This window comes from Papio anubis, chromosome 7 (genome assembly GCF_008728515.1).
Source record: "Papio anubis isolate 15944 chromosome 7, Panubis1.0, whole genome shotgun sequence".
NCBI classification, from domain to species: domain Eukaryota; kingdom Metazoa; phylum Chordata; class Mammalia; order Primates; family Cercopithecidae; genus Papio; species Papio anubis.
This window is the reverse complement of record NC_044982.1, coordinates 145,447,711-145,475,255: the sequence shown is the minus strand read 5'-3', so window position 1 is coordinate 145,475,255 and position 27,545 is coordinate 145,447,711. Positions and strand designations below refer to the sequence as shown.

At 53.7% G+C, this 27,545-nt stretch overlaps 1 protein-coding gene across 2 annotated transcripts; it reads left to right on the top strand.

Moving 5' to 3' along the window:
- The first annotated feature begins 3,049 nt into the window (after positions 1-3,049).
- Positions 3,050-25,546, top strand: TYRO3 (TYRO3 protein tyrosine kinase). 2 transcript variants are annotated; one of them, XM_003900811.2, is made up of 19 exons: positions 3,050-3,438; positions 5,139-5,322; positions 5,550-5,650; positions 6,548-6,718; positions 8,162-8,248; positions 9,005-9,120; positions 11,299-11,476; positions 12,146-12,291; positions 12,810-12,954; positions 14,263-14,392; positions 14,482-14,582; positions 14,851-14,946; positions 15,284-15,364; positions 15,840-15,932; positions 16,662-16,783; positions 17,220-17,329; positions 17,517-17,676; positions 17,888-18,024; positions 24,094-25,546. In XM_003900811.2, exons 1-19 carry the CDS (start codon positions 3,315-3,317, stop codon positions 24,482-24,484), a joined length of 2,673 nt encoding a protein of 890 aa, XP_003900860.1. In that variant the 5' UTR covers positions 3,050-3,314; the 3' UTR covers positions 24,485-25,546. The 2 variants fall into 2 exon arrangements, with proteins under 2 accessions (XP_003900860.1, XP_017816023.1); XM_017960534.2 differs by lacking the exon at positions 17,888-18,024 and having other exon boundaries at positions 3,084-3,438; positions 24,094-24,181.
- The last annotated feature ends 1,999 nt before the right edge of the window (positions 25,547-27,545 follow it).

Sequence of the window (27,545 nt, the reverse complement as noted above, 5' to 3'; positions counted from 1 at the left end):
CCTACACATCTCTTCCACAAAATCACACCTGCTCACATACCCTTAGAAGCACATTCTTGTACTGTGCCCAGAGAGAGAAAGGTGGGGGAGATAAGCAAGGAGAATGGGTTATAAGGGCTCAGGAGGTAAAACCTTTGTAGAAGCTGAAATGTCAGAAGACCAGGACCCCCACACCCCCACTCCTCTCTGCCCTTTTTTTTTTCCTTTTTTTTCTTTTCTTCTCTTTTTTTTTTTTTTTTTGAGACGGAGTCTTGCTCTGTTGCCCAGGCTGGAGTGCAATGGCACGATCTCAGCTCACTGCAACCTCCGTCTCCCAGGTTCAAGTGGTTCTCCTGCCTCAGCCTCCTGAGTAGCTAGGATTACAGGCACCTGCCACCCCGCCCAGCTATTTTTGTATTTTTAGTAGAGATGGGGTTTCACCATGCTGGACAGGCTGGTCTTGAACTCCTGATCTCGTGATCTGCCCACCTAGGCCTCCCAAAGTGCTGGGATTACAGGTGTGAGTCACAGCTCCCGGCCTCCTCTCTGCCCCTGTGAGTAGAAATACTACGACCGGGCACGGTGGCTCATGCCTGTAATCCCAGCACTTTGGGAGGCAGAGGTTGCAGTGAGCCGAGATCGCACCATTGCACTCCAGCCTGGGTGACAAAGTGGGACTCCGTCTCAAAAAGAAAAAAAAAAAAGAAAGAAATACTATGAATTGAGAGAGATTTAGAATTAGCTGTAGGAAAAGCAGGAGCTCAGGGCCACTTGTCCCACACAGACAGTGTGATGCCCCTGTGACAGTGATGTATCTCAGGCTGGCGGCTGAGGTGGGAAGTTTGTCAAGGCTGTAAGTGGCATCCATCACATGTCTGAGAAGCCCATTTTGACCAGTAGAAAAGGATGGCCTTTAGGGTGGGACTCCTGTCAGCTGAGGAAATAGTGGGGAGGGAATGAAGAGAGAGAAGGAAGTAAAAGGCTGGGTTGGGCTCTGAGTCCAACATCCTCTAGAATGAATCTTACTAATATCAGCCGGAATCAAGAGGAGGAGGCTCCCCTTCACTGAAAACTTGAAGTCGCCCTCAGACAAAAGGTGGTGGAGAGGGGTTGGAAAAGTGACAAGTGCCCAAGAGCAGCCTCGGCAATTCTGCCTTCGGCCCCAGACTATTGTCTGCCTGCCCTGTCTCAGCCCAAACTCAGAAACTGTGGATTCTGGAAAGCAACAAGGCTTTTCCTTTGGGAAAGGGTCCTGAAGCTGACCCACAGTGCTCAAGAAAATTGGCAGAGAGGCCAGGCACAGTGGCTCACACCTGTAATCCCAGTATTTTGGGATGCCGAGGTGGGCGGATTACCTAAGGTCAGGAGTTTGAGACCAGCCTGGCCAACGTGGTGAAACCCTGTCTCTACTAATAATACAAAAATGAGCCGAGCGTGGTGGTGGGCACCTGTAATCCCAGCTACTCATGAGACTGTGGCAGGAGAATCGCTTGAACCCACGAGGCGGAGGTTGCAGTGAACCAAGATTGTGCCATTGCACTCCAGCCTGGATGACAAGAGTGAAACTTCGTCTGAAAAAAAAAGAAGGAGAAAGAGGAGAAGAAGAAGAGGAAGAGGAAGAAGAGAAGAAGAAGAAGAGGAGAAAGAGGGAGAGGGAAGAATAAGGAGGAGGAGGAGATAGAGAAGAGGAAGAGGAAGAAGAGGAAAGAAGAAGAAGAAGAGGAGGAGAAGGAAGAAAATTGGCAGAGAGCTCAGTGAAACAGAAGAAAATTGGCAGAGAGCTCAGCGAAACAGACAGAGATGTCTGGCCCCTGCCATCCACCTCTTGACAGTGCCTCATGAGTCTCTCCTCCTGCTGCCGCCTGGGGGCGCCCCCAGCTGGGTCTCAGGCTGCTGCCAGCACTGCTGTTGTTATCATTAGTGTAATAAACAAGCACTGCTGGGGCCAAGTGGAAGAAGAGGCAGGCCCCTGCTGCTCAGGAGAATCCCTGAAAAGATCCAGTGGGCCTGCGGCAACCGGAGTTGAGTGGCTCTCCACCCAGAACCTCTGGAGGGGGTGTGAGGTTGGCTTCCCCCTGGAGGGAAGGGCAAGGGGAGGAGCACACTTGGCAGGCTTGGTTTGGAACCAGCTCTGCATGTGCCTGGCAGGATGTCTGTGGGCAAGGCCACCCCCGTGATTACTAGTTGTGGGGCAGGTTCTGAAGCAATTCTTCATTCATTTAACAGGCATCTGCCTATTTATATATGGAAAGCCTACTGTGTGCAAGGTGGTCTACTAATAATAGCTAATATTTGACTAGACAGTGTGACGACACAGCCAACTTTCACACCAGGTCCTGGGAAAAGGGGTAGAAGCAGGGGAAGCTACTAGGAAAAATGGCAGCCCAAAAAGATATGGGCAATTGGGCTTTGGCCTGTGTAGTGTAGGGGTGGGGATATATATTAGGTAAAACCTGAGGATTACCAAGATCTTGGGAAACTCAAGACCCAAGTTGGAAAACATACGGCATGTGGGGCTGGAGAAAATGGGCATTTTTCAGGTAGGAGGGACTTGGAGATAAAGGCATGGCAATAGGACATGAATATGGGGATTTCGGGTGAACGGCTCAATGAAAGGGAGGCACAAGGGATGCTAGCAGATCCTGTTGGGGGAGCCCCGGGTCACAGCAGTTTCGGGGGACCAGATGGATGGGAGTGTCTAGGGGTTGAGGTTCTCTAAGTCCTGAGAGGGGGGTGCTGAATTCTGGGATCAGAGTCCGAACAAGAGTTGGGGTGTGGTGGGGGCTGCCAGCGGGGTTTTGAGGGAAGGCTCTGGAGTGCTGGGTTAGAAAAGATGCTGGAGCGCGTTTAGGGAAAGGAGGGGCATGGCCGGGGAGCCCATCCAGGAGGCCGAGCCGGATCCTCAGGTTCGGCCAGCAGGCGGCCGGGGCCGGGGTGCCGGTGGGGCCGCGGGCGTCTGCGGCGCTGGCCGGGGTTGCGCTCTGAGCCGGCCGCCGGGGCTCCGCGGGGGGGCGGTGCGAGCTCGGGCTGCGGGCGGGCCGGGAGGAGGCGGCGGCTCCGAGAAGAACATGAATCAGCGGCGGCGACGGCGGCGACGGCAGTGGAAGGAGCGCGGTGGCCCGGGAGCGGCCCCGGGGACCCCGCGCTGCTGACGGCGGCGACCGCGGCCGGAGGCGGGCGCGGGTCTCGGAGGCGGTCGCCTCAGCACCGCCCCACGGGCGGCCCCAGCCCCTCCCGTAGCCCTCCTCCCTCCCGCTCTCTACCCACCTCCTCCTCCCCGCCCTCCTCCCTCCTCGCTCGCGGGCCGGGCCCGGCATGGTGCGGCGTCGCCGCCGATGGCGCTGAGGCGGAGCATGGGGCGACCCGGGCTCCCGCCGCTGCTGCTGCCGCCGCCACCGCGGCTGGGGCTGTTGCTGGCGGCTCTGGCTTCTCTGCTGCTCCCGGAGTCCGCCGCCGCAGGTAGGGGCTGCCCCGGGAGGCGGCGGGAAGCTGGGGGCTGCGGAGGGGCGCGGCCGGGGGTCCGAGCCCGGGGCGGGTCTGGCGGGCCGGAGTCGGGGTGGGGGTCCGGAGTCGAAGGCCGAGGCTCGGGGCCGGGGCAGGGCGCGCTGCGGGGTGCTCGCTGCCAGATCTCCGGCTGGGCCCCCACCCCCAACTTTCTGGCGCTCTGGGCTCTTCTGGCGGGGTGGAAGAGAAGGGAGCGGGGTGTGGGCTGTGTGGTCAGCGGGGAGTGTTTGGGACTGCATTTTCCCGCCTGGATGTTCCCAGCTGTTAGCTCCCTTCTTCCCAGTACTGGGGACCCCATTCTGTCTGCCCCGCACGCGAAGGTCCGCCTCTGAAACCACACGGGCCGGGGCTGAGCACCCAAAGGCCACCCTGATACCATTTAGGTACAGAGGTTGTGAGGGTACCCAGTCACAAAAAACAAATGGGCACACTCGAGTTCTGTGCCCTCAGAGCTTCCTGAAAGCACAACCTTGGAGAGGATGGGCTGGTGCCAGGTTGCTGGTCTTTGGGAGGGGTTAGTCTTGTGTTCCCACATAGCCACTGAGGCATTTGCTGGTGACAAGAGCGTTCCATGCAGCACGGTGCTCTCCAAGTTCCCACCCCGCACCTCGGGTACTGCTGGGCATATAGGGAGTGGGAGGCTGGCCCCCATCCTGTGACTAGTCCCGAGAGGGTGAAGGGAGCAGGGAAGAGCCACAGACCAGGACAGAGGCCACCCGCTGGCATCTTCTCTTGACACAGCATTCCCTGCCATATCAGCCTCTCAGGGAAGGGAAGGGAACCGGGTTGATGAGTATTTAGAAGCCGAAAGGTGTGGACCTGATGCTCAGGGAGCCAACGACTTTGCCTAGAGTCACACACAGAAGGGTGAGAAGCAGGGCTGGATTTCAGTTATGCGGATACCTGACCTGCCCCTCTCTCTGCTTAAAAACATGTCAGGAGGCCAAGAGAGGTGCCGGTGTGTGTGTGTGTGTGTGTGTGTGTGCGCGCGCGCGCGCGCACGCAAGTTCCAAAGAGTGGCCCAGGGGTCTTAGGCTCCCTGCTCAGGGCCCCAGCCCTCCCTTCTGCCTCCCACCTTCCTAGCACTCGCCCCTGCCCACATTCAGGTATTAATAGAGCGGATGACTGCCAGGAAGGCTGCCATGTGTTTGATCTGACGTGGTTTTGCAGCCATATGTTCTCCACTTCAGGGGAGCACCCCCTCCTTTCCTTCTTCAGCCCTGTTCCATTTGGTAAGGTTGGGTGCAGAGGGTGCTGGCAGAAATTCAGGGTCTGGGCTGACACCTTGGGTGGAGAGCTGGCAGCCTGTTGCACTAGTTGGGTGCAGCAGTCATTCCTAGAGCAGTGCCCGCCCCAGTAGGGTAACTCCCGTCATTTCAGCCCAGCCTACCTTCCTTTTGCTGTCTGGACTCAGAAGGAGGACATGGGGAATAGGTCCTTAGAGCCAGAGGGAAATTGGAGAGCTTGTCATGCCCCCTCCCCTTGCCCAAGTCCAGCGACCTTCCCTCCCGCACTGTCCTACCTCTGCTTCCTTGACTTTGGCTGAGAAGGAGCCCTCTGTCTGACACAGAGGCTACCTTCTAGAAGAGAATGAGAACTGTTTACAGAGACAGAGTCCCTCTCAAGGCTGACACATGTTCCTTCCCACCCCTCAGGTCTGAAGCTCATGGGAGCCCCAGTGAAGCTGACAGTGTCTCAGGGGCAGCCGGTGAAGCTCAACTGCAGTGTGGAGGGGATGGAGGAGCCTGACATCCAGTGGGTGAAGGATGGGGCTGTGGTCCAGAACTTGGACCAGTTGTACATCCCAGTCAGCGAGCAGCACTGGATTGGCTTCCTCAGGTGCAGGCCTGAGGGAAGGTGTGGGCTGCCAGCCAGGGGGCAGGGTATGCTCTTTCCTGGGGGATTGGGAGCTGGGGCCCTCTCCTGATGCCCAGAGGTCTGTGGTTTTTTTATTTGGCTCCCTGTGGGACCTTCCAGAAGTGGGGGCAGGCTGAACTCATCAAGTTTGCCCAGCAGAGCTGCCCCCCTTGACCCTGGGAAGCAAGCCTGGTATCCTGTTTCCACAGCCTGAAGTCAGCGGAGCGCTCTGACGCCGGCCGGTACTGGTGCCAGGTGGAGGATGGGGGCGAAACCGAGATCTCCCAGCCAGTGTGGCTCACGGTAGAAGGTGAGGAGGCAGAGCCATATGGGCATGTTGGCCTGGAGCACGTGCCGTCTGCTGGTGGCTATACCTCTGCAGCGGAGAACTCAGTAGAAGCAGGGCTGCCCCACTGCTCTGTGGGGCCTTGTTGTCCAGGCTCTAGGCCCACTCCAGACATCAGAAGACCCTACCAGTTGGAGTTGGGTATCTGACAACCAAGGGACCAACTGGGACCCACAACCTGTGGGGTGCAGTCTGTTTCCGTTGCTTGAACAACAAGCTTCAAGCACCCATCTGGGACTGGACCCTGTTCTGCCAAGTGGCCTGGCCAGCAGGGGGAGGGGAGGAAGGCTCTGCAGCTGCGGGAGCTCAGAGCTGTTCAGCCCAGGAAAACAAAGTGACTAAGAAAGTAACAAAGGGCTCTGAATGGGAGCTGGGGCCTGGCAGCAGAACTCTGCTAAAGCTCCCACCCACTCCCCTGAGTTTTATGCCCCTCCCCCAGCTCTCCACCCCCAGTCTCCTCTTACTGCTAGAAGAGCTGTCCAAATCTGCCATGCCTAAGGGGGCAGCATGAAAGATGTGTCTAAGGTGCCAGGCATGGTGGTGTGCACCTGTAGTCCCAGCTACCCTGGAGGCTAAGGCGAGAGGATCACTTGAGCCCCCAGGAGTTCCAGGCCAGCCTGGGCAACATAGAGGGACCTCCCGACCACCAATCTCAAACAAAAAAAAAAATTCCTAAGGAGCCTGAAAAAGAAGGGCACCGCCCACCTCTCAAGCTAGACGCCTGTTCTGCTGTTGACCTAATCGTTAGGGGCCTGTAGGAACCTTCTGCGTGGAGGACTTCAGATGTAAACACACTTGTGATTTGTACAATAGGAAGCCAAGAGGTGGCAAGGCTCACTCCTCACTCCCCTTCTCTCCTAGGTGTGCCATTTTTCACAGTGGAGCCAAAAGATCTGGCAGTGCCACCCAATGCCCCTTTCCAACTGTCTTGCGAGGCTGTGGGTCCCCCTGAACCTGTTACCATTGTCTGGTGGAGAGGAACTACGAAGATCGGGGGACCCGCTCCCTCTCCATCTGTTTTAAATGTAACAGGTGAGCAGCCTCAGAAGGGGGCTTGGAGTGGAGAAGGAGCTGAGTCCTGGAGGGCACTGAAGCTGGCAGAGTTTCAGCCACTGAGCTTGCGGTTGTGAGTGTCCAGAGCAAGCCCCAGTGCCTGGGGACGTGAGCTGCACCATTACTAAGCTCATTAGTCAGGTGTGCTAGGCTGGCTGGGTGGGCTGATTAGTGGCGATCCTGCTGTGTGTGCTTAAGGAGGGTGTGGGGCCACCTTCTTTGGTTCGCAGCAGTCCAGGCCATGCACAGCTGGCCCTCCGAGATGAATTGTGTGAGACCAGGGGCACCCATCCCCCGCCCCTCCCAAGGGAAGGAGCCAGAAACCAGCCCACGCAGAGCTAGGGAGGAGTATCTGGCAGACACTGAGAAGACAAGACTCTCAGGCTGCAGAGAGGGGAGAGGAGGGAGAGAGAAGGGGTAAGGGGAGGTTAGCACAAAGCCTCCTCCCCTAATGGCACTTTCTGGGAAACCTCCAGATGTTTTCCCAAACAACTGTGTCTGTCCATACGTCTGCACAGTCACACCTGCACACCCACCTGGGCCCCAAGTTTCTTGGGCAATACCCTCACATGCTTGTAAGACTTGCTTATTCGTGAAACAAAGTATACTGTTTCTGGTTGGGGCTTGAACTGGGCAAAAAAATGGGACTCTGAGCTTGGTCTCATGTGCTGGAAGGTGCCAGGGAAATGGGCGCTGAGCTGGGTTCCCCAGCAGTTTGAATCTTGAGAAGAGGTGGACTATGAGACCTCTGGAAGCAAGTGCAGGTCCTGTTCAGGAGGCGCTGAGTTGGAACAGATTAGAGAGGAGGCTGGGTTCGCTTCCTTCCAGGTGTGCGTGGTTGGGACCCTCAGGCAGGCAGCCTGATAATAAGCACTCACTGAACTCCTACTCCACACCACACTGTGCTAGGCACCACAGGGGACAGCGGGAATACAAAGGAAATAGAAGCCAAAGAACTGAGTATAATTGGGGAGACAAGACACGTGCATAAAGAGCTGAGAACTATTGCAAGGCAGAGAGTCTGCAAATAACAACCCCGAGGGGGCACAGAGCAAACAGAAGGGCTCACTCTGGTATGCGCAATAAAAGAGTGACCAGAAAAGGGAGGCAACTCGTGCTGTGTGTGGGCGATGGGATGGAGGTGGGAGGGTGGTATAACGTTTCCTAAGGGCTTATTCGTGCACTTGACACACATGACCTGATTCCCACAATTCTCCCATTTGAGAGATGAGAAAACAGCCCCTCCAGGCTCACCAGACTCCAGTGTCCCTGTTCATTTCACCGTGCCTCACTGCCCAGCCCCTTCCTTTGGCAGGAGGGCTTTAAGGATGTTCCGACCAGAGCCTGAGTATTCCCCTTTCCCAATCACGCACTGAGTAGGGGTTGCTGCTTGGGGAGCTGACTGAGGTTTTCTGGCCCCAGGGGTGACCCAGAGCACCATGTTTTCCTGTGAAGCTCACAACCTAAAAGGCCTGGCCTCTTCTCGCACAGCCACTGTTCACCTTCAAGGTAGGAGGGCTGGCAGGGAGGAAGGGTGGATGAGGCCAGGGGCATTCCCGGCGAGCTGCCCTGCAGTTAGAATTGTTCTGTGTTCCAGCTCCCATTGTGGTCCTGCTGGGATCTAGGGAGTGAGGGGTTAATTGGCATAGCTCCCATTCCTAGTGGGAGCACCTGAGACCCTGCGTGGCTGAGATGAGAATAGAATCCTGACGTCACAGCAGATTTCCCATCACGAAGCAGAGTCCTTGGGAGGGAGGGAAGGAGGGAGGGAAGCAGCAGGAGATGGTCAAGGCCCATGCCCAGCCTTGTTTCTGCCCCTCCCTTTGAGGGGATGGGGGTGGGGAAAACAGCCTAGCACCGGATGGAGGAGACCCGAAGGGCTGGTGCACAGAGAGAGGGGGAGGGACAGGGTGTCTGCAGGAGCCAGGCTGTGGCTGCAGGGGCAGCTGCCTGTCTCTCCCTGGTATCTCCCAAGCCTGAGGTGCCGCCCCCACATACCCTCTCATCTTATTCCTCAGTCACACAGGTCCTTCATTGCAGGGAGAGGCAACCTCTCTCCACAGCCCAGGCGCTCTCCCAGGTGTGAGCAGCTGTGCCCTACTGGTTGCTTATTTTTGTACTACTGTGATCCTGGGAGTGCTGAGTAGCTGTCTTTAGGTTGGGGATGCCCTGGACCCTCAGAGAGACTCAAGGCTTGACTCCCATGCCTCCTACTCCCTCCATTCGTATTCCTACTGGGCACTGATTCTGAGTCCCCGTCCACAGCACTGCCTGCAGCCCCCTTCAACGTCACCGTGACAAAGCTTTCCAGCAGCAACGCTAGTGTGGCCTGGATGCCAGGTGCTGATGGCCGAGCCCTGCTACAGTCCTGTACAGTTCAGGTAGGCTCTCCGGGCTGGGCCATGCTTATTCTGGCTGCCTGGCCAGCACTTTGTTGACAGGGGTATCACACTCACTAGTCAGCTCTTAGGGGCTTGGTCTGCAGCTGTTTCCAGGTGCTGCTCCTTAGCAGGAAGAGCACAGGCCACTGTCTCTTATCATGGGGTGCTCTGGCAACTAAGTGACTGCAGATTGGCTCAAATTCATGCATTCTTCAGGTTGAAAAGCAGATCACTAGAACAGATTTGGGGTACCTGGAAGGTTTTTCTTTCCTTCTTTTTTTTTTTTTTTTTTTAGACACAGGGTCTCACTGTTGGCCAGGCTGGAGTGCAATGGCGCCATCTCGGCTCACTGCAACCTCCACCTCCTGGGTTCAAGTGATTCTCCTGCCTCAGCCTCCCCAGTAGCTAGGATTACAATCGTGCACCACCATGCCCAGCTAATCTTTTTTTTTTTTAGTGGAGACTAGTAGTTCACCACGTTAGCCAGGCTGATCTCAAACTCCTGACTTCATGCGATCTGCCGGCCTCAGCCTCCCAAATGCTGGTATTACAGGCGTGAACCAGCACACCCAGCCAAGTTTTTCTTACTTAGGTGAAAGCTCAAACCTTTGCTGATACTCACACTGTCATGCTCCGCCTTACCCCCCAACCCCCATTCAAGCCAAAGAGAACAAGATGACCAGAAGGGGCCCTACACCTTGGAGAGTAGAAAAACTGGGTAAGGTGATACTAAAAACATGAGGCAATGCAGGCTTGCTCATTTTCATCCGTTTACTCAAAAGCCACTTAATGAGTACCTTCCAAAACTGTTCTGGGCAGTTTCCCTGGGCAGGAGGGGCCCCTGCTTTGGGCTCCACCATTTAGAGAACCCTACTGAGGTTGGGCTCAGTGGCTCATGCCTGTAATCCCAGCACTTTTGAGGCGGAGGCAGGCGGATTGCTTGAGCCTGGGACTTCACGACCAAACTGGGCAACATGGCAAAACCCTTTCTCTACGAAAAATACAAAAATTATCCAGGCACAGTGGCATGCACCTGTACCCCTAACTATTCAGGAGGCTAGAGTGGGAGGATGACTTGAGCCTGAGAATTCAAGGCTGCGGTGAGCCAAGATCATGCCACTGCACTCCAGCCTGAGTGACAGGGCAAGATCCTCTCTCTAAAAAAAAAGAGGATCCTACTCTGGCCCTCCTTTGGCCACACCCCTTTCCCCCGTGCAAAGAGCCTGCAGGGCCAAGAAGATATGGCCATCCAGATGGCAAGGTCCCCCTCACTGCCACACTATACTCTAGATATTCAGGATCTCTTGCCCTGATGGTCCTGAGTCTGCTTCCGGGGTCTGTGTGGGCCTCTTCCCTGCTCCATCTTCCCAAGGATGGACCACAGTATGATATGAGCACCTCTAAGCCCGAGGGGCAGCCATTCGTGAGGGGGATGGGAATGGAGCTTGGATATGCAGTCAGCATTGTCCACGCCTGTGCACATGAGGCCCCTCATGGTGCAGACCTTGGCTTCGGGCCAACTCTTCCAGTGCCTCCTCATTCTGACTCGGGACTCCAGGGATTTAGAGAATTACAAATGCAAACCTGATCTCCCAGGTTGTTTTGAAGGTTTATTGGTCAAAATATTAAGATAGAAACTATTTAATAGTTGGTTAGCTGATTTATAATGTTTAAATATTTAGACATATAGTATGTGGATCTCTTTGTACTCTTGCCCTGGGACCCCAAAATGTAAGATGAGGGGCTGGTTCATAGTGCCCTAGGCTCCCAGTTTTCTCTGAGCTTCAGAAACTCGAACTTTGGAGTGGCATGTAAGCAGGCACAGTAAGTGGTAAGTATACCCTAAGAGTTTCGCGCCAAGTACAAAAGGACAAGAGGAGTTTTCTGGAGTGGTTGAGAAAGGCTTTCACCAAGAAAGTGATATTTGCACTGAGTCTTACAGGATGAGTAGGCCTTTGCTAGGAAGAGCAGGCCATTCCAAGTGAAAGAACAGCATTTGCAAAGGCATGAAGGTGTGGAACCTGGTGTATTATTGGAGTGGGGGTGGATGGGAGGGTGTGGGTTGCAAGTGTTTGCTGATAGAGGAAGCATTCATTCAAGCAACCGTAACTATATCCACTCCATCTTCCATCTTGCACAGGCTCTCCCCTACATCATTCCTTTTCTGCTTTTCTGTAGGTGACACAGGCCCCAGGAGGCTGGGAAGTCCTGGCTGTTGTGGTCCCTGTGCCCCCCTTTACCTGTCTGCTCCGGGACCTGGTTCCTGCCACCAACTACAGCCTCAGGGTGCGCTGTGCCAATGCCTTGGGGCCCTCTCCCTATGCTGACTGGGTGCCCTTTCAGACCAAGGGTCTAGGTAAGGGATGCATAGAGCAGAGGGGGTGGGCAGGGCTGGAGCCGGGAAGGGGGCCGTGTTGGCTCGAGTTCTGAATGGTGCTGGTGGAGATGGAGATTCAGGCATCATTTGGCAGACATTTACTGCATATCACTACATACCACCTTGTAAATAGTTACTGTGGGTGGAACAGATAAGCAAACCAGAAAAGATCAGATAATGTGGTTGATGAAGAGTGCCCCCGGATGGTTAAGGAACCTCCCCCGCAAAAAGGTCTGATTCGGGTCTGAAGGATAAAGAAGGAGTCACGTAAATATCTGGGGGAAAATCACTGCCGGAAGAAGGCACAGCAAGTGCAAAGACCCTATGACACGAACTTGCTTAGAGTTCTCTGGCAATTGCAGGGAGGCTGGCATAGCTGTGAGAGGGGAGTGGCGAGGGATGAGGCAGAGAGGCAGTAACCATGGTGATGAAGAGCAACACTGCGGAGCTGGGGTGCTGCCTGTCCTGCCCATTGCTTACCCCGCCCCCAGCACAGTGGGTGAGAGCAATCAGAGCTGGGAGGTGAACCCTTCCCCAGTCGTGCCTCTCAGAGCTGTTTAGTTCTTGGGAGTTGGTTCCAAAGGTCTGCATGGGATTATGATGACGGGAAGGGCAGGGGTCTGAGCAATCTTCTCTCTTTGGCTACAGCCCCAGCCAGCGCTCCCCAAAACCTCCACGCTGTCCGCACAGATTCAGGCCTCATCTTGGAATGGGAAGAAGTGATCCCTGAGGGCCCTTTGGAAGGCCCCCTGGGACCCTATAAACTGTCCTGGGTTCAAGACAATGGAACCCAGGTAAGAGAGACAGAACCCTTCCCTCTCTTCACTTTCCTGGAGTATCAGCCCTCCGGGTTCTAAGGCCTTTAAGAATTTCAAAATGGTTGTCTTTGGTGGGCCTGGGTCTCCCACTCTCCCAGGGAATCCTCTCCTCCTCACCACCTCTGCAAACTCCACTTCTCAAAGGATTATGTCTCCTGTTAGGATTGCATCCTGTGTGCACTTTGTAAATAAAGCAGGAAGCACATTCCTGCTTGAGCTGGGGGAGGGCACAGATAAGGCTTTGTCCCCAGCTCAGTTTGCTCCCATCCCCCACCTGTGCGTTCCGGGACTGAGCCTTGTTTGTGTTCTGGAGAGGCCCCTGCAGCCCGGAGCAGGAATGTGATTACTCCCAGACGGTTGTGTTCCCACAGCCCCTGAACCCACAGTGCCCCTATACTCCCATGTTCCCAGCTGGACCTTTTTCTGCCCTCAGGCCCCAGCTGGAGGCCTTCTCGTCAGGCTCACTATGGGGTGGGGGCTTTTCCTGGCTGCAGGATGAACTGACAGTGGAGGGGACCAGGGCCAATTTGACAGGCTGGGATCCCCAAAAGGACTTGATCGTACGTGTGTGCGTCTCCAATGCAGTTGGCTGTGGACCCTGGAGTCAGCCACTGGTGGTCTCTTCTCATGACCATGCAGGTGAGGCTTGTAGAGGGAGAGGGTCAGAGGCTCAAGGGATCAAGGTTTTCAAGGGCAACCTAGACTGGTGGGAGGAGCCTAGTAGCATCTCCCCTCCTAGCAGGCCCACAGACCAAGTGAAGAAGTTGAGGCCAGGGCTGGTATTTAAACTGTATCTTGACTGGGCATGGTGGCTCATTCCTGTAATCCCAGCATTTTGGGAGGTCGAAGGATCGCTTGAGGCCAGCAGGTTGAGACCAACTCTGGCAACATAGCAAGACTCTGTCTCTACAAAAAAAAAAAAAAAAAAAACCAAAACGATTAGCCTGGTGTGGTGGCATATGCCTGTAGGCCCAGCCACTCCAGAGACTGAGGCAGAAGGATTGCTTGAACCCAGGTGTTCGAGGCTGCAGTGAGCTATGATTGCACTACTGCACTCCAGCCTGTGCAACAGAGTGAGCCTGTTGTCTCTAAACAAATAGGGCCGGGCGCGGTGGCTCACGCCTGTAATCCCAGCACTTTGGAAGTCCGAGGCGGGTGGATCATGAGGTCGGGAGATCGAGACCATCCTGGCTAACACGGTGAAACCCCATCTCTACCAAAAATGCAAAATAATTAGCCGGCATGGTGGCGGGCACCTGTAGTCCCAGCTACTTGGGAGGCTGAGGCAGGAGAATGGTGTGAACCCGGGAGGCGGAGCTTGCAGTGAGCTGAGATCGCATCACTGCACTCCAGCCTGGGTGACAGAGCAAGACTCTGTCTCAAAAAAAAAAAAAAAAAAATAAGGCCGGGAGTGGTGGTTCACACCTGTAATCCCACAACTTTGGGAGGCTGAGGTGGGAGGATTGCTTGAGTCCAGGAGTTCGAGATCACCCTGGGCAGCAAAGTGAGACTTTATCTCTACCAAAAAAATTTAAAAATTAGCCAGGTGTGATGTTGCACACCTGTAGTCCCAGCTACTTGGGAGGCTGAAGTGGAAGGATTGCTTGAGCCCGGAGGCTGAGGCTGCAGTGAGCTGTAACTGTGCCCCTGCACTCTGACCTGGGCAACAGAACAAGACTCTGTCTCAAATAAACTATATCTCATTCTCCTCTCTGTGCCCCAGAACTGGCATAGAAATCCATGGTCACACTCTAGGTCACAACAGCCAGGGCCTGTCTCTGACCAGGTAGGAAGGACTCTTGGGCCTTCCTCTGGAGCCCCTTTCCCTCAGGACCCTTTATTGACCTAGAGGAGCCCCTTGACCCAGCTGGATGGCCATCCTGGGAAAGTTCTGAAGGGACCCCATGGTGTCCTCCTAGCTCATGCCACTGCGCCTCCCTCCCACAGGCCAGCAGGGCCCTCCTCACAGCCGCACATCCTGGGTACCTGTGGTCCTTGGTGTGCTAACAGCCCTGGTTACGGCTGCTGCCCTGGCCCTCATCCTGCTTCGAAAGAGACGGAAAGAGACGCGGTTTGGGTAAGGGGATAGGGATGTGGAGGGAGAGGCAGGTGGTGATGGTGTTCAAAGACCTTGGAGCTGATCCCAAATCCTGGGTTTTCCTTTAGGCAAGCCTTTGACAGTGTCATGGCCCGGGGAGAGCCAGCCGTTCACTTCCGGGCAGCCCGGTCCTTCAATCGAGAAAGGCCCGAGCGCATCGAGGCCACATGTGAGTGGTGGGCGATCGTGGGACGGACAAATGGGTTGTTGTGTGCCCCTATCTGCATTATTTTACCAAATTATTAATTCGACTGATATGTGTGAACATCAGTGAGCCCCAGGCACACAGACCTGCCTGTGTGAAGTTTACCACCCCAGCCGTGGGAGACCTAAGCTCATCTCTATGCTCTGAGGGCAGAGTCTGGGGTATAAAAAGCAGGCTGGGTTTTGGCTCAGGAATCAGAGATCCCTCTTTCCCACAAACCCTTTCCCCACAGTGGACAGCTTGGGTATCAGCGACGAACTAAAGGAAAAACTGGAGGATGTGCTCATCCCAGAGCAGCAGTTCACCCTGGGCCGGATGTTGGGCAAAGGTATGTGGGGCTGTGCGGGGATGGGCATGGCTGGTTTGCTGTAGCTGGAGGTGTTCGGTCACCCCTGTCACTTTGAGGGTGTGGGTTTAGGTTGGCTCCTGTAAACAAGATATGCTTGTAGACTCCTGAGTGTGGGGGGAATGGTGGGGAATGGTGGCTGGGGACAGGGAGGGCTGAGGAGCTGCTCCCAGCATGCTCTTGCTTTGGCTACTGGCAAGGGTGCCTTCTCCAGTGGCCCCAGAGTCTGCTGACTGTGTCCCCATGGAGGGTCACTTGGGAGGGAAGATGGCAGGGAGCAGAGAGCCAAGGAGACTCCCTCACTTGGACTGGTTCCTAGGAGAGTTTGGTTCAGTGCGGGAGGCCCAGCTGAAGCAGGAGGATGGCTCCTTTGTGAAAGTGGCTGTGAAGATGCTGAAAGGTGAGTGGGGGATAGTTGTGGCCTGAGGGCATCATTTGGAAGGGTAAGAGGGGCGACTGACCCTGAAGCAGGCTCTGCTTTGCCCCTAGATTTTCCAAGAAGAGCTGGGCAACACTAACTGGGATGCTGTCTTTACAGCACGAATAATTCACAAGCATAAACCCAAACACACTTATTTATGCCCAGCCATTGCTCTGTGCCATCGGCAGTGACTGTCCTCTGAGTCCTCTCTTGGGTGATTACAGCTGTGGTTTGTTGACCTGCTGGGCTCCCAAACCAAAAGGAAGGGAAGGCATTAGCAAGTAGAGAAGTTGCTGAATAGCCACTCCTTGGGGGTTTCTCCTGCTCATGGCTGGGCTGTTTCCTGGGCTCGCTGGGAAGCCTAGGACATCTGAAGGACAAGACCTAGGAGGCCTGGGTCAAAGCTAGGGACACATCTTGTTTTATTCCCTCCTTCCCCATCCCTTTCTCCTAGCTGACATCATTGCCTCAAGCGACATTGAAGAGTTCCTCAGGGAAGCAGCTTGCATGAAGGAGTTTGACCATCCACACGTGGCCAAACTTGTTGGTGAGCCCCTTTTTGGGGGAGGCAGACAGAGAATAGGGCTAAAAATATGCTCTACCAACATGAGAGGGCAGCCTGTAGGAGAGACGTTTGGACTCATCTGGTAAGTAAATAGATGGCAAAATAGCAAGGAGGGTCCTGGCAGAAATCTGAGGTGAGGAGTGCCAAAGGTCCACACATGAAGACTGTGTGGCCGGGTGCGGTGGCTCATGCCTATAACCCCAGCACTTTGGGAGGCTGAGGTGGAAAAATTGCTTGAGGCCAGGGGTTTGAGACTAGCCTGGGCAGTATAGCAACAACCCACCTCTATTAAAACAAAAAAAAAAATACACACACGTACAAAAATTAGCTAGGTGTGGTGGTATGCACCTTTGTCCATCTACCTGGGAGGCTGAGGTGGGAGGATCATTTGAGCCCAGAACATTGAGGCTGCAGTGAGCTGCGATTGCACCACTGCACTCCAGCATAGATGACAGAGCAAGATACTGTTTCAGAAAATACAAAAACTGCTTGTGTGGACAGAGAAGGAAAGGAAGGGGACAGAAGATGCTCCAGGGATATGGGAGCAGCCAGAGTCCCTCCTGGGTAGTCCCCAGACCAGTGTGGAGCCTATGAAAAAATAAACAGCAGATCCAGAGCTGGAGATGGGACCCAGCAGGTGGGGACTTATGCAGACACCTGAACTGCCCCTTGACCCTTCTATGCTCAGCTCCTGACTCTCCCTTGTCCCAGGGGTGAGCCTCCGGAGCAGGGCTAAAGGCCGTCTCCCCATCCCCATGGTCATCTTGCCTTTCATGAAGCATGGGGACCTGCACGCCTTCCTGCTCGCCTCCCGGATTGGGGAGAACCCCTTTGTGAGTACCTGGTGTGGGGATGGCCAGGAGGAAACGGGTGGGAACACAGGGCCTGGAAAGGCATAGAGACCCTGGCAGAGAGGGGCTTGCTGGGTAGGACTGATGGAGCTGGGTGGGAGTAGGAGGGGTCTGAGTTTGAATCCCTTTAATCTAGCAGGCTTTCTTTTCTCTCACAAAACCCTGCTGAGAAATATAGGCTGGGCAAGGACCCTTTCTAGGGGGAGGGACTTGTGGAGCCCCAGGGTGGGGAGTCTTGGCTTCCAGGCTTCCTCTTAGGCTAGCCGAGGCTTCCTTGTCTTGGGAAGGCCCTCCATCCCTTTCCTTCCTTCCAGTGATTCTGGGGACAGCCTGAAGGCTTTCTGGCCAGGGACCCCCATCCATCCTGCCCCAGCTGGGTGGGCAGGTTAAGCCTGAGCTTGGCCTCTCTGTCCACTAGAACCTACCCCTCCAGACCCTGATCCGGTTCATGGTGGACATTGCCTGCGGCATGGAGTACCTGAGCTCTCGGAACTTCATCCACCGAGACCTGGCCGCTCGGAATTGCATGTACGAATTCTGGAGGACTCGAGGGTGGGAGACAGCAGCAGGTGCAAGAGGAGCTAGCTAATGGTCGGCTCCTGCCTGGGACAGTATCTGCTATGCATGGGGGTAGCTTGGGAGCAAAGATGTCTTGGCTCTTGTAGTGCTGTGAGCATGGCAGAAGGCTCACTCCCTCCCTCAACGCTCCTTGTAGGCTGGCAGAGGACATGACAGTGTGTGTGGCTGACTTCGGACTCTCCCGGAAGATCTACAGTGGGGACTACTATCGTCAAGGCTGTGCCTCCAAATTGCCTGTCAAGTGGCTGGCCCTGGAGAGCCTGGCTGACAACCTGTATACTGTGCACAGTGACGTGGTGAGCAGGGTGGCCCGTGAAGCTTGGTGGGGACTAGTGTGAGAACAGACCTTTGGGATCCTTAAGGGCCTAGCCAAGTCTGCTTTCTGGGGTTTGGTTGCCTGATGATGAGGCCCTGAGCTCCAGGCTGTGCTTGTCCCAGAGCCATGGCTCTCTGTCTGACTCAGGACACCTAGTGACAGCTTCTCCCCCAACCTCGATTCTGTCCCAGTGGGCGTTCGGGGTGACCATGTGGGAGATCATGACACGTGGGCAGACGCCATACGCTGGCATCGAAAACGCTGAGATTTACAACTACCTCATTGGCGGGAACCGCCTGAAACAGCCTCCGGAGTGTATGGAGGACGTGTGAGTATCCCGGGAAGGGGGCTCTGGAAGGAAAGGGGAATCTGGAGTTTTGGCTGGTAGCTGCCACCGCAGCTGCTGGCCCAGTGGGAACTAAGAGCCTCAACTGGACCTTTGTTTTTTTATAGAAACATCCTTGTAGTTGGAAGACTGCACTCCACCTCATACTCACTGTTCATCTACCACCTCCTTGTTTTCTTCTTTCCCCCTTCCCATCCCAGATTTCTTGCTTTAGCCTTTGTCTATCAGTCTCTTTTCTCCAGTTTGTAGGGAGAACCAGGAACCCCAAGAGCAGAACAGAAGGCACAGTGCTGAGTAACAGTGTGGGAGGTTTCCCTGCCATCTTCCCACCCATAATTCCTTTTTTTTTTAAATTTTTATTTATTTTATTTTATTTGTTCTACCCCAGTGAATACAACCTTTGTCCTGGAGACCCTAGCTAGTCTAAGAAAACTTCCTAGGCTGAGCTCTCTTGGGAATCTAAGATAAAGAACTGAGGTCCTGGGAATAAGGGAACTGCCTCCTCTTCTTTCTGCAAGCCCAAAGCCCTCGGGACCGGGCAGGCAATGATACCACCTACTTTGCTGGAGTGATAACAAACCCCTGTGACAAGATAATGGGAAGTGTCACTGACATTAGCTGGGCATTTAGGCATTCTTTCAGGTAATCTTCCTCTGACCTTATGAGGAAAAGACTATTATTTATCCCCACTTTGTAGATGAGAAAATAGGATTAGAGAGATTAAGTAACATGGCCAACGTCACGGAGCTATTAAGTGAATGAGTTGGAATCTGAACCTAGATCCCTGTGGTTTTAGAGTATGTACTCTTAACTCTTTATGACAGCAACTGTGATTTGTCTGTTCTAGTCTTACACTCCCACTCATCTTTTTTTTTTTTTTCGGAGTCTGGCTCTGTCGCCCAGGCTGGAATGCAGTGGCACGATCTTGGCTCACTGCAAGCTCCGCCTCCCGGGTTCACGCCATTCTCCTGCCTCAGCCTCCTGAGTAGCTGGGACTACAGGCGCCCGCCACCTCGCCCAGCTAGTTTTTTGTATTTTTAGTAGAGACGGGGTTTCACTGTGTTAGCCAGGATGGTCTCGATCTCCTGACCTCGTGATCCGCCCGCCTCGGCCTCCCAAGTGCTGGGATTACAGGCGTGAGCCACCGCGCCCGGCCCTTACACTCCCACTCCATCCAAGCCAAGGGCTCCCTAGGCCTTCAGACGACATTTTGTGAGTATTTTTCGTTTTGTTTTTGAGACAGGGTCTCGCTCTGTCACCCAGGCTGGAGTGCAGTGGCATAATCTCTGCTTACTGTAGCCTCAACCTCCTGGGCTCAAGTGAGCCTCCCTCCCCAGCCTTCCAAGTAGCTGGGACTACAGGCATGTGCCACCAAACCTGGCTAATTTTTGTATTTTTGTAGAGACAGGGCTCTGCCATATTTGTCAAGCTGGTCTTGAGCTCCTGGGCTCAAGGGATCCACCTGCCTTGGCCTCCCCAAATGCTGGGATTACAGGTGTGAGCCACTAAACCCAGCTCAGAGGAACTTTCATGAGCCCCAGTGGGAGTGGGAGCCACTGTGACCAGAGAAAGAATCTGCTCCATTTCTTGCTCTGGGATTGGACTTCCAGAGGGCCGAGGTCATGGACAGGCACAGGAAGGCTCAGCCTCATGGTGGGATCCTTCCCTTTGACAGTGGGTTTGAAGTGCCCTGAGCCCAGGCTGTGGGTGACTGACTCATCTGCACCTCAGAGGGAAATCTTGAGTACACAAGCCAGGCCCTGGCCCTCCTGTTCATTCAGCAGAACTCAGGGTATGGCAAGGGGCAGGAAGCTCACGTCTCCCTGTGGCTGCAGCCTGCCTCAGTTCTAATCTGGAGCTGTAGAAGCTCTGATGGGCAGTGGTGACCAGACCCCAGTGCAGTCTCCTCCCCAGCTGGAGCTGGTGCTGTCATGCTGTCAATGGAGAGTGGGCGGGCACTGGCCTCACCCAGGCAGCCTGGTGGACAGGCGCCAGTTGGCTCCTAACACAGCCTTGAGAATGTGTCCCAATCTGGCCATGTACCCAAGGCCCCAGACCATTCCCGTTCCCACGACCTGCTCAGTGTCTGGCATGATTACTGCCATTAATGGGGGCCCCTGCTGGGTGTGCTGGTGTGTGAGGCAGTACGTGGGGCTCTTGTCGTGGGCATAGGCAAGAGAGTCAGGCATTTGCTTTCACTGGACTTGGTCTCAGTCTCTTCCCATTAGCTTTTTGGTTTGTTATTTTTCCACCTCGGCCTGAGGCATTCCTTGGGCACCCTGAGTGATAGGCTTCAGGGAATTTATAAGGTTCCTGAAGTTGTATGTAAAAAAGCCTTCCTGGCCTGCATGGTGGTTCACGCCTGTAATCCCAGCACTTTGGGAGGCCGAGGCGGGTGGATCACCTGAGGTCGGGAGTTCGAGACCAGCCTGACCAACATAGGGAAACTCTACCTCTATTAAAAATACAAAATTAGCCGGGCATGGTGGCATGTGTCTGTAATGCCAGCTACACTGGAAGCTGGGGCAGGAGAATTGCTTGAACCCGGGAGGCAGAGGTTCCGGTGAGCTGAGATCACGCCATTGCACTCCAGCCTGGGCAACAAAAGCAAAACTCCATCTCGAACAAAGCATTCCCATTGAGAAGAGAGCTGGAAGCTTTTTCCAGATGCTCAAAGGTTGTATATGAACAGTGAGGACATTTTTTTTTTTTTTGAGATGGAGTTTTGCTCTTGTCGCCCAGGCTGGAGTGCAATGGCGCGATCTTGGCTCACTACAGCCTCTACCTCCTGGGTCCAAGCGGTTATCATGCCTCAGCCTCCAGAGTAGCTGGGATTACAGGCATGTGCCACCCTGCCCGGCTAATTTTGTATTTTTAGTAGAGATGGGATTTCTTCATGTTGGTCATGCTGGTCTTGAACTTCTGACCTCAGGTGATCCACCCACCTTGGCCTCCCAAAGTGCTGGGATTACAGGTGTGCGCCACCACGCTCAGCCAATTTTTGTATTTTTTAGTAGAGATAGGATTTCACCATGTTTGCCAGGCTGGTCTGGAACTCCTGACCTTAAGTGATCCACCCACCTCGGCCTCCCAAAGTGCTGGGATTACAGGCATGAGCCACCACACCTGGCGGATTTTTACTTTTTTTTTAATAAGAGAAAGGGTCTCACTCTGACAGCCAGGCTGGAGTGCAGTAGTGCAATCACAGCTCACTGTAGCCTCAAACCCCTGGGTTCAAGAGATCTTCTGCCCAGCCTCCATAGTAGCTGGGATTACAGGTACTTACCACCATACCTTGCTTATTAATTATTATTTTTTTAATAGAGACATGGTCTTACTGTGTTGCTCAGACTGGTCTTGAGCTCCTGGGGTCAAGGGATCCTTCAGTCTCAGCCTCCTGAGTAGCTGGGACTACAGGTGCATACCACTGTGTCCGGCTGTACAGTGAGGATTTACTGAGTAGGTACTGCCCACACAGCATAGGAGGGACTTTGGAGCCAACCCCCCTAGCTTCAAATCACAGCTCTGTCACTTTCCACGTGTGTGACTTTAGTCACGGTTCTTAACCTCTTTGTGCATGTTTCCACATTTGTAAATGTGGAAATGATCTCTATCTGATCATTGCTTTCATAGGGTTGTTGTGAGAATTAAATAATAAGCCAGGATGTGCCTGTAATCCCAGCTACTCAGGAAGCTGTAGTGGGAGGATGACTTGAGGCCAGGAGTTTGAGACCAGCCTGAACAACACAGCAAGACCCCATCTCTACAAATATTTATTTATTTATTTATTTATTTGTTTGTTTATTTTGAGACGGAATTTCACTCTTGTTGCCCAGGCTGGAGTACAATGGCGTGATCTTGGCTCACTGCAACCTCTGCGTCCCGGGTTCAAGCGATTCTCCTGCTCAGCCTCCTGAGTAGCTGGGATTACAGGCGTGTGCCACCATGCTGGGCTAATTTTTTTTGCATTTTTAGTAGAGACGGGGTTTCTCCATGTTGGTCAGGCTGGGTTCAAACTCCTGACCTCAGGTGATCTACCCACCTTGGCCTCCCAAAGTGTTGAGATTACAGGCGTGAGCCACTGCACCTGGCCACAGTGTATTTTTTAAATGGCCCAGTGTGGCCGGGCGCGGTGGCTCACGCCTGTAATCCCAGCACTTTGGGAGGCCGAGGCAGGCGGATCACAAGGTCAGGAGTTCCAGACCAGCCTGGCCAATATGGTGAAACCTCGTCTCTACTAAAAATACAAAAATTAGCCAGGTGTGGTGGCGGGCACCTGTAGTCCCAGCTACTCGGGAGTCTGAGGCAGGAGAATCAGTTGAACCCCAGAGGCAGAGGTTTCAGTGAGCCGAGTTCATAACACTGCACTCCAACCTGGGCAACAGAGCAAGACTCCCTCTCAAAAAAAAAAAAAAAAAAATGGCCCAGTGCAGTGGTTCACGCCTATAACCCCAGCATTTTGGGAGGCCAAGGTGGGAAGACCACTTGAACCCAGGAGTTCAAGACCAGCCGAGGCAACATAATGAGACCCCCATCTCTATAAACAAACAAATGACAACAAAAAATTAGCTGGGTGTGGTGGCCAGTACCTGTGGTCCTAGCTACTTGGGAAGCTGAAGTGAGAAGATCCCTTGAGCCCAGGAGTTTGAAGCTGCAGTGAGCTATAATAATAACAATAATTTAAAAACAAGTTTTATTTATTTTTTGAGACAGAGTCTCCCTCTGTCACCCAGGCTAGAGTGCAGTGGCACGATCTCAGGTCACTGCAATCTCCGCCTCCCGAGTTTGAGCAACTTTCCTGCCTCAGCCTCCCAACTAGCTGGGATTACAGGCACAAGCCACCACACCAAGCTAATTTTTGTATTTTTAGTAGAGTAGGGGTTTTGCCACGTTGGCCAGGCTGATCTAGAACTCCTGACCTCAGGTGATCCACCGGCCTCGACCTCCCAAAGTACTGGGATTATAGGTATGAGCCACCATGCCCAGTCTATTTATTTATTTATTTTTATTTTATTTTTTTATTTTTTTATTTTTTATTTTTTATTTTTATTTTTATTTTTTTTTTGAGATGGAGTCTCGCTCTGTCGCCCAGGCTGGAGTGCAGTGGCCGGATCTCAGTTCACTGCAAGCTCCGCCTCCCGGGTTTAGGCCATTCTCCTGCCTCAGCCTCCCAAGTAGCTGGGACTACAGGCGCCCGCCACCTCGCCCGGCTAGATTTTTGTATTTTTTTAGTAGAGACGGGGTTTCACCGTGTTAGCCAGGATGGTCTCGATCTCCTGACCTCGTGATCCGCCCGCCTCGGCCTCCCAAAGTGCTGGGATTACAGGCTTGAGCCACTGCGCCTGGCCTTATTTTTATTTTTTTTGAGACATAGTCTCGCTCTGTCACCCAGGCTAGATCACCCAGGCTAGAGTGCAGTGGCGCGATTTCTGCTCACTGCAAGCTCTGCCTCCCGGGTTCACGCCATTCTCCTGCCTTAGCCTCCCACGTAGCTGGGACTACAGGCTTCCGCCACCACGCCCAGCTAATTATTTTTATTTTTAGTAGAGACGGGGTTTCCCCATGTTGGCCAGGATGGTCTCGATCTCCTGACCTCGTGATCCACCCGTCTCAGCCTCCCAAAGTGCTGGGATTACAGGTGTGAGCCACTGCGCCCGGCCTATTTATTTATTTTCGAGACAGAGTCTTGCTCTGTCACCCAGGCTGGAGTGCAGTGGTGGGATCATGGCTCACTGCAGCCTTGACCTCCTGGGCTCAAGTGATCCCACTTCAGCCTTCTGAGTAGCTGGAACTACAGGCGTGTCTACCAAGCCTGGCTAATTTTTGTATTATTATAGAGATGGGGTTTTGCCATATTGCCCAGGCTGGTCTCGAACTCCTGGGCTCAAATACTACTCCCCTTCAGCCTCCCAAAGTATTGAGATTACAGATGTGAGCCGCTGTGCCCCACTAGGGAATAACATTTTTTAAATCCCTAGTGCCAGATGATGAAGAGGCCCCTGCTTTTGAGGGAAGGGCTCCTGCCTTATCTCACGCTTCTCTCCACCCCAGGTATGATCTCATGTACCAGTGCTGGAGTGCTGACCCCAAGCAGCGCCCGAGCTTTACTTGTCTGCGAATGGAACTGGAGAACATCTTGGGCCAGCTGTCTGTGCTATCCGCCAGCCAGGACCCCTTATACATCAACATCGAGAGAGCCGAGGAGCCCACCGCGGGAGGCAGCCTGGAGCTGCGTGGCAGGGATCAGCCCTACAGTGGGGCTGGGGATGGCAGTGACATGGGGGCAGTGGGTGGCACTCCCAGTGACTATCGGTACATCCTCACCCCCGGAGGGCTGGCTGAGCAGCCAGGGCAGGCAGAGCACCAGCCAGAGAGTCCTCTCAATGAGACACAGAGGCTTCTGCTGCTGCAGCAAGGGCTACTGCCGCACAGTAGCTGTTAGCCCACAGGCAGAGGGCATTGGGGCCATTTGGCCGGCTCTGCTGGCCACTGTGCTAGCTGACTAAGCCCCGTCTGACCCCAGCCCAGACAGCAAGGTGTGGAGGCTCCTGTGGTAGTCCTCCCAAGCTGTGCTGGGAAGCCCAGACTCACCAAATCACCCAATCCCAGTTCTTCCTGCAACCACTCTGTGGCCAGCCTGGCATCAGTTTAGGCCTTGGCTTGATAGAAGTGGGCCGGTCCTGGTTGTCTGAACCCAGGCAGCTGGCAGGAGTGGGGTAGTTATGTTTCCATGGTTACCATGGGTGTGGATGGCAGTGGAGGGAGGGCAGGTCCAGCCCTGTGGGCCCTACCCTCCCGCTGAGCTGCCCCTGCTGCTTAAGTGCATGCATTCAACTGCCTCCAGCCTGGTGGCCCAGCTATTACCACACTTGGGGTTTAAATACCCAGGTTTGCCCCTCCAAGTCACAAAGAGATGTCCTTGTAATATTCCCTTTTAGGTGAGGGTTGGTAAGGGGTTGGTATCTCAGGTCTGAATCTTCACCATCTTTTTGATTCCGCACCCTGCTTTGGCCAGGAGAAGTTGAGGGGAGCATGCCTCCCTGCAGCTGACCAGGTCACACAAAGGCATGCTGGAGTACCCAGGCTATCAGGTGCCCTTCTTCCAAAGGCAGCGTGCCGAGCCGGCAAGAGGAAGGGATGCTGTGAGGCTTGCCCAGGAGCGAGTGAGGCCAGAGAGGAGTTCAGGAACCCCTCTCCATACCCACAATCTGAGCACACTACCAAATCTCAAAATATCCTAAGACTAACAAAGGCAGCTGTGTCTGAGCCCAACCCTTCTAAACGGTGACCTTTAGTGCCAACTTCCCCTCTAACTGGACAGCCTCTTCTGTCCCAAGTCTCCAGAGAGAAATCAGGCCTGATGAGGGGGAGTTTCTGGAACCTGGACCACAGCCTTGGTGGGGGAGCCTCTGGAATGCATGGGGCGGGTCCTAGCTGTTAGGGACACTTCCAAGCTGTTGGTTGCTGTTTAAAACAGAAATAAAATTGAAGACTAAAGACCTAAGGTTTTGTCTCTCTTTTTTTTTTTTTCTTTTTTTTTGAGACAGTCTCACTGTGTTGCCCAGGCTGGAGTACATGGCGTGATCTTGGCTCACTGCAACCTCTGCTTCCTGGGTTCAAGTGATTCTTGTGCCTGAGTAGCTGGGATTATAGGGGCGCACTACCATACCCAGGTAATTTTTGTATTTTTAGTAGAGATGGGGTTTCGCCATGTTGGCCAGGGTGGTCTCAAACTCATGAATTCAAGTGATCTGGCTGTGTTGGCCTCCCAAAGTGCTGATTACAGGCCTGAGCCACCACCCCTGGCCCCAGCTTTGTCTCTTAAATGTTTACTTTTTTTGAGATCACAAAGATGAAACATTTTTACATAGAGAAAAGTCTGGAAAGACATATGCCAAAATGTTAACAGCTGTTATCTTTAAATGATGGGATTAAGGTGACTTTCCTGTTTGTGCTTTCCAGGTTTTCTGCATTGAGCACAAAATGCTTTTGTAATTAGACACAGGACCCCAGTGAATTTTATTATACTGAAGATAATACAGAGTCACTGTGGGCAGTTAAAAACATGCAAAAAATTGACTGGGCGTGGTGGCTCACGCCTGTAATCCCAGCACTTTAGGAGGCCTAGGTGGGCGGATCATGAGGTCAGGAGTTCAAGACCAGCCTGGCCAACACGGTGACACCCTGTCTCTCCTAAAAATACAAAAATTAGCTGGGCATGGTGACGTGTGTCTATAATCCCAGCTACTCAGGAGGCTGAGGCAGGAGAATTGCTTGAACTCAGGAGGCGGAGGTTGCAGTGAGCTGAGGTTGGGGCAGCCTAGGTGACAGCAGGGCAGCCTAGGTGACAGCGAGACTCCGTCTCAATATATAAAAAATAAAAATGCAAAAAATAATAAAAGGTGCCAGCTACCTATACTACCACCACCTAGAGATAATCACCATTGATCTTTTGAAGATGCAAATACTGAGCTGGGCACAGTGGCGTGTTTTTTTTTTTTTTGAGACGGAGTCTTGAGTCTCTCTGTTGCCCAGGCTGGAGTACAGTGGTGTGATCTCAGCTCACTGTAACCTCTGCCTCCCAGGTTTAATCAAGTCTCCTGCCTTGGCCTCCCAAGTAGTTTGGACTACAGGCACAAGCCACTGTGTCCGGCTAATTTTTTGTAGAGACAGGGTTTCACCATGTTGGCCAGGCTGGTCTCTAACTCCCGACCTCAAGTGATCTGCCTGCCTTAGACTCCCAAAGCGCTGTGATAACAGGGGTGAGACACCATGCCCAGCTTGTAATCCCAGCACTTTGGGAGGCTGAGGCGGGTGGATCACTTCAGGCTAGGAGTTCGAGACCAGCCTGGGCAACATGAAACCCCATCTCAACTAAAAATTCAAAGAAATTTAGCCAGGCTTGGTGGCGCAGGTTTGTTACCTCAGCTACTATGTGGCTGAGGCATGAGAATCACTTGAACCTGGGAGGAGGAGGTTGCAGTAAGCTGAGATCTTGCCACTGAACTTCAGCCTGGATGACAGATTAAGACTGTCTCAGAAACAAAACCAAACCACAGAAAAGAAGCTTTTAGAGCAAGTTCATGGGAGATGCAGCAGGAGGCGCAGGAACCACGCCCATGCTAGTGAGGAGTGTGGGGAGACTGGGAGGGCCACAGGTATTGTGCTGCTTCTGGCTGAGGGCAGGGGAATAGGGCGGCTGCTTCTGAAAGCAAATATCCTGAAAAACCTGTTGCTGGTACTCCAAATTCTGGTTCCCACGTAGATCAAGAGACCTGAAAAAATTTCCAGGCAGGTAGCTTTCAGAATCTTTCCTGCTGTGATTAGCTTTCACTGCAGGTAGCGATTACCTGTGAGAGAACATCTGGGAATTATTGATTGAAAATACCTTCACTATTGGTTGGGCGCGGTGGCTGACACCCGTAATCCCAGCACTTTGTGAGGCAGAGGCGGGTGGATCACCTGAGGTCAGGGGTTCAAGACCAGCCTGGCCAACATAGCGA